The 6588-nt window shown below is 36.2% G+C and overlaps 1 protein-coding gene across 1 annotated transcript in view; it reads left to right on the top strand.

Moving 5' to 3' along the window:
* The window catches only part of COL19A1 (collagen type XIX alpha 1 chain), a 204223-nt gene that overhangs the window by 167966 nt on the left and 29669 nt on the right, over nucleotides 1-6588 (top strand). The window contains exons 31-35 of the mRNA XM_019471129.1: nucleotides 724-765; nucleotides 1898-1951; nucleotides 2800-2853; nucleotides 3637-3690; nucleotides 4643-4696. Of these exons, the coding sequence (XP_019326674.1) occupies nucleotides 724-765; nucleotides 1898-1951; nucleotides 2800-2853; nucleotides 3637-3690; nucleotides 4643-4696 (258 nt within the window). The remainder of the gene's footprint in view (nucleotides 1-723; nucleotides 766-1897; nucleotides 1952-2799; nucleotides 2854-3636; nucleotides 3691-4642; nucleotides 4697-6588) is intronic.

Here is a 6588-nt window from a genome sequence, read left to right as displayed (position 1 = left end):
CGGTTGGACGGTTGGACTTGATGATCTTAGAGGTCTTTTCCAACCTTAATGATTCTATGATTCTATATTGCAGTACAGTGTAAACCTATTGGCTGAGCTATAAATGGGTTAGCTTTAGTATTGGTAGCAATTTAGCTGTGGCACCACAGGGTTTTGCACTAATTCTTAATGTTCAAAGGCAGGACAAAATACTGTATCTGTTGCTTGTGTTGCTGTAGCTGGATTATTTCCAGCATCTGAGTTAGCCTATTGAAGTTAGCTTTGGCATCTCCACAATTCATGCTACAGTTCACAGTAGAGTCAAAGCCTAGGAGAAAGCAGAAGGAAAACAGTTGAAGATAATCAGGTGAGAATAGTCTGTGAGAATTTCCAATAGAAATAAGTTGTTGCTGGTATGCTACAAAAAACAACAATATATTATTAATATTTTAAAGTACAATTTACTATGTTCTGGAGTTATGCTGTTGTCATGCTTTAAGCAACTTTATTGAAATTGTAACAAAGAATTACATTGTTAGGTTGGATAGACAGCGATATTTAACATTCAAAAACTGTATTTGAAACCCTGATTTTTCTTTAGAGTTTTCAGTAAAAAATAGCTTCAGCCAATATATATGTACTCAGTTATGTATGTAACAATGTAAACTTTAGAAGCAATGAGAACTCATCAGAATTGGTAGTGTTGTGTAAAACATTAACTGCAGCTGCCTTTTTTAATTTCAGATTGCACTGCCACTTGTGGGAGACATGGGTGCTATACTGAAGGTAAACATTGTCAGAGGTTAAGTATCTTTGTTTACTATAAGCATGCTTTTTAAACCAAAATATGCACTGGAAAGTTTCTGTAGGTTCAATTCTGAACTATTTGGCTAGCCTAAAATAATTTTGACATTTTTGTTTTGTTTTGATTTTAAAAAATACTCAAGAAATGTATTTGATAGGCATTTTGCAAAATAGCATTTGAACAGTATGTGAGGTAGTAGCCAGCCAAGTGCCTGTTCAGTACATCCAGCCCACAGTATGGATTGCTACGAGTATACCGCATTCTCCACTTTACCTTGTAGCATTAATATTGGTAATATACCAAAGGGGGAAAATAGTCTAGAATTTCTAAGGTATTATTTTGAAAAATAATAAAAATTGAAGTGATCTGCCATATTTCAAGATGAAAATTGTGCTCAGGAGGATTTCTATATGAAAAGCACACATCATTTTTGAGGAGAGAGATTATCCTATTCTACTGTCCTTTATTAATACATGTACTTAGAGTTTATTGACTTTCTCATACCCAAATTTGATTTCTTTTAGGTCTGTGTTTGGGCTTTTCCCTGATTCTTTCTGTTTGTAATTGTATTTTCTTTCTCCTGTACATGCTCTTCTACCTCTTTGTCAGTTCTCTCTCTTACCGATTCTTTATGCTTCATTCTTCATTTCTCTCTGTTTTGTGGTTAGCGCTTCTATAAGGTTGTAATTTAGCTGGAAAATGCTTTTCTCAACAAAGCAGGAATCATTTAGTTTAAAATAACTGTAGATTTGAAGCTGGCAAGAGTAACAAGTAGTCTCCATCTCTACCTAATCCTTAAAAGGAAGATGGTCTCCTCAAACCTAAACACAGGTGTATCTGGAACTATCCAAATGAAGGCATTTATGATTCCTCTCAAAATGAAGCTAAAAATTTGTTAGCATGGTTTGAGTAGAGTGTGTGAGAGATGGGGAGGCAAACAAGGAAGGATATCTGAACAAGTACTTTGTGTAGAAGAAAGGACTGAAGAGAAGGCTTTGGGGTAAAATGAAGGGATAGTCACAAAGGCAGGAAGGAAGCAGTCTGCATAGATCAGACCTTCCGCCTGTGTCACAAAATGGCTATTTATCACTTTGCTTTATGTCTGGTCCTCAGGGTGATCCCGGCACAAGAGGTCCTCCAGGCATCCCTGGTAGAGAAGGGCCAAAGGTAAGTTTTGAAGAGAGTACTTTACATTGCTTTGTTGCTTGTTAAAAGTAAAAGGCCAGACCCTTACCTCTGACAGTCTTGACTTTTTTGTCTGATCCCTATCCCTGTAGCATCTGAGCAGCCTAAAGGTTCAAACAATTTTTATGGTTCAGCCCTCTTCCTGTGTAAGTTCGCCTTTCCTCTCAGGAAAGTGATCGAAATAGCCTGAGTTGAATCCCAAGCCAGAATAGGTCTTTTGTGTCTTGTGTCCATTAAAGCTAGCTCAGATTTGACTGTCCAGTAGCGCATTGCCATCTTTATGTTTATTTTAGGTGAGTCAGTCACACAAGAATCCTGCGGTGAAGAAGGAAGCTTCCCGTATCTCCCTCAAGTGTGCAACAGCTGGACCACCCTGTGCCTTTGCACCTTGTTCCCATGGGAGTAATGCAGCCATTTCACTGGGACTTGAAGTTTCATTGATAACCATCAAACTTCTCCTTCACTGTAATAGGATGAAATGCCACGTGCTTTGGCATACAGATATCCCCTATAGTTGAGCATAATTCCATGAAAGTGTACTTTCTCCATTTCAGCAAGCATTTAAGCTCTTTGGTATTAATAAGATGTCTCCCTCAGGCCTTTTGGCTAGTTTGCCTACTAGGTAAAAAGCAGTCATTTCCTTTCACCTCGATGGGAGGCGTGTTTTAAAGCTTTCAGGTAGTATTGAGCCCTTTTTTCTGTTTTAGGCACTATAGCTGTAAGGGCTTCATGCTAGCATATATTAAATGTGGGTCATAAAATGCCCTGCAGAGCATGAAATTCATTGTTCTCTAATAGAAGGTATTTGTCTGAATGTTATATTTTCATAGGGAAGCAAAGGTGAACGTGGATTTCCTGGGCTTGCTGGAGAGAAGGGTGATGAGGTAAAATTACTCCATTTCTATAGCAGTTGCATTCTTATCTGAACCTGAATAAATATCTAGACCGAGAATGAAATGCACAGAATGTTATTCACTTCTTTAAAACTGCTGAGATAGTAATGTATTGCTATAAATAGCCCTCGATTCTGAATTTTCAGCAAGATTAAATGCTATTATTCAATTAAATAACATCTATTTAATTTTTGTCTGAGGATTTTTGCTCATTTGTATATTTAAAAGCCTCACATACATTTAAATGCTAATTTTTAAGAGTACAGGATAGAGCTGTGTTAGTAAGTTAGCTATTCACATGCTTCATCACTGTTTGATAGCTGGTTAGCTGCCTTAGCTCTGATATTTTCAGTGTTTAGCACTTAAATTTCAGTGTTTCTGAAATAAATTCACTTACACGCTCAAAGTACCGTAATCAAAACCTGCTGCTAAACACTGAAAAGAAATAGAAAATTAATCTCTAAGGAAAAGCCAGATGTCCTGCTCTTATCTGCACAACTAAAGACAAAAAGATATACAGGACATACGCTAACAATGTGAAAGGTTGAAGGACAAGTGGTGTTTATCAGTCAAGCAAGAAGTTGCCTCTAACCTTGTTCAATGATAATCTCTTCCCTGCATGGTGGGGTTTTTTTTCATTCCTAAAAATAATGCCAACCTTTTAGATTAAAATGCGCTTTACTGTAGTTATAATACTGCTGGACATGCTGAATATAAGTAGTTTTTGAGGTATAAGTGGGAGAGGAAATAGACATATGCTCTTTTAATTTCTAGGGCCTTCAAGGTGCTCCTGGACTGCCAGGCATACCAGGACCCAGTGGACCATCTGTAAGTGTGTGGTATCACCTGTGATCTAATCTATCTCTGTAGGGGTTGCTATAACTATCTAGTAAAACTTCATATTCTTAGTTTCTTGTCCTTTCTTTTGGCTTTTAGGAGAGCAATAGTAAAATCTTACCCGTACTGGCTCTAATAAAAGAAACTATGTTGTGAGTTGATGTTACTGAAAATACTGTCATTGTCTGGGCTCAAAGTTTATGTAACTTAAATGGGTTTGGAGTTTTGGCATTCCTAGAGACTCTGTGAGGTTACATGACTTACGATGTGCGAACTTGCAGTTAATTATGTATTTGTACCCAACTTACAGTAATAATGTTAGTAATAAAAATCTAAAAATAATTCCAGCTAGGCATTCTGAAAACATTTAATGCTGAAACCAAGTAATTGCTTGGTTTCACAATTTAAAAAGTATGAGAATAAGCTGACAATACATAAAGTCACTGAAAAATATCATTAAAAATTTTGGTATTTCTGGGAAAACTCCTCTTGGAAATTTTTTTAAATTTTATTTTCTACATAATGAATGGGATCACATTAGTTAGTATGATCATTATTCATTCCTAGGTTGCTGATGGTACTAATGCTTCCCTTCTTTCAAAAATTGTAATACATTTAGGAAGTTTAATGTGGAATATGTAAATTGGCATTTTAGCAGTAAAGCGTGATTCTTAGCAGTATCAAGAGGTGCCAGTTAAGGTCAGTGCATTTAGTCTGCCAAGGTGAAAATGCAACCGCAAACACAAGTTTTACCCTTCAAAGGGCTTATCAGAAGGACACAGCTGTTGTATCAAACAGAAAATAAATATTTAAACCTGGAGGATAGGCATAATTAGGTTTAAATGACCTTCAAAAAGTACAAGTTTTAAAAACTAAGCTACAATGCAAAAATACTGTGTTTCAGTGTTTCTTAACTAATACAAACCAATACTGTGTTGTGCAGGGAGCCACAGGAAGACCTGGACATCCCGGTCCAGCAGGGTCAAAAGGCGAAAAGGTATTCCTTCTTTTTAGTCTTGGTAAAGAAGGTTTTGCAATCCCATTATGCTCCTATGTTTTGGGGGTTTTTTAACATAAAGTGCAAACAAGAACTCGATGTACATTTTCAAATTAATTTTTATTTGTGTCTTAATACAAGTACCTTCCCCAAACAACGCCATACATATGGGATTACATTTTGACGTGTAGCCCTTGTGGTGTACATAAATTGCAGAGAATGTTCTCTAAGTATGGCATATTATATAAAATTTAGGAAAGTGAAAATACATTTGTGAAATAGTATATGACTAGTTACTACTTGCTCTGCTTCTCCTTCTTTTACCAGTATTTTAGTCAAAAGTAACTGCATAATTTAAAAGTGCTTCACAAGTACTGAAAGTTACTGAGTCTAAGTCATTCTGCAAAAATATATAAGCTTCCTTTTAACTTAATTTACACTGTTATAGTACTGCTTTTTATCAATGTTTTCTGTGCTCTTTTATCAGGCACTCGATATTATCCATTATAACTAAGAGGTCAGTTTCATTTCTTGGGCACCTCAGATCAGTGAAATACAGCAGACACAAACTTAGCTTGCTGCAAAATACTTTTTGGGACAAGTTCTTCATTTTGTATATGAATACACTTCTCTGAAGTTTTTTTCAGCTTTAGCCTGGAGTTTTCCACTGCCACATCACTGTATATAATCCTACTAGTACTCTACAAAACCTTGACACTGGTATGAGTAGGAAATTATTTTGTAAAGCTCTGGAATTATTTCAGTATAAAAATTGATTGAGAGCTGTCTCCTTGCAGGCCATAATAGCAAAAATTTACCACACTTATTTCCTTTTTATGTAACCGAATGCAAAACACAAGTCTTTGTTAGTTCCTTGTTTACAATTCACACACAGGTGGGAATGAGAAGCCACTGCTCTATAACCAGTGTCTCATCGATCAAAAAGGGCAAAAGCCAGATGGCTGAAAAGCAATGAAGTAAACTGAAATACAGAATCATAGAATCATAGAATAGTTTGGGTTGGAAGGGACTTCTAAAGGTCATCTAGTCGCAACCTGTGCCAGGGTTTCACCACCCTCATTGTAAAAAAATTTCTTCCCTATATCTAGTCTAAATCTACGCCCCTTTAGTTTAAAGCCATTCCCCCTTGTCCTGTCACAACAGGCCCTGCTAAAGAGTTTGCCACCATCCTTTTTATAAGCCCCCTTTAAGTACTGATAGGCTGCAATAACGTCTCCCTGAAGCCTTCTCTTCTATATAGCCAGAGTAATTTCTTCCTCCTTCCTTCATCTGGGGAACATGTTTGAGAAATGATCATATAATATGCTTTCTAAAGTATAGTATTTTTATTCCCTGTGAAGTACTCCAAATCACTCTTTGGAGGCTGACAGTTTCTATCAATTAACAGGACCATTTTGAAATTATCCTAGTACAAACATTTAATTGCAGTTATATCTTTCTGGTGAGCTAATTATTGCCATTGAACACTTAGCTTGACTTTTGGCACCTTAATAATTTTAAATATGCAGCCTAAGTGTCTCACTGACATATGTTTAATAAGATCCAACAAAGTCAGTGAAAAATTCTGGCAGACGTGTTCCAAATTATAGAGTGTTTTTAACTGAGTCGTAGTGCTGAGATTTTGAAAAGATCTTGTTTGGGAAATTTGATATTGAAACTTTTGTAACCATACTGTTCAGAGACCCCACCATTCTGCTGGGGCAAAAACTCAGAAGCTTTTTTTTTTATAAATATAAGCAATTCAGTGCACATCAGCAGAATAGACTACAGATACCAGTAACCACAGATGAATATTTGACAGTAAAAACCAAAAAGATATTCATGATATCTCTTAATAAAGAAGATCTTTATTATTATTCAGTGTGTTTCTC

The sequence above is a fragment of the Aptenodytes forsteri genome, unplaced genomic scaffold (assembly GCF_000699145.1).
Source record: "Aptenodytes forsteri isolate BGI_AS27 unplaced genomic scaffold, ASM69914v1 Scaffold256, whole genome shotgun sequence".
In the NCBI taxonomy this organism is placed as follows: domain Eukaryota; kingdom Metazoa; phylum Chordata; class Aves; order Sphenisciformes; family Spheniscidae; genus Aptenodytes; species Aptenodytes forsteri.
This window is presented reverse-complemented; position numbering and strand designations above follow the sequence as displayed.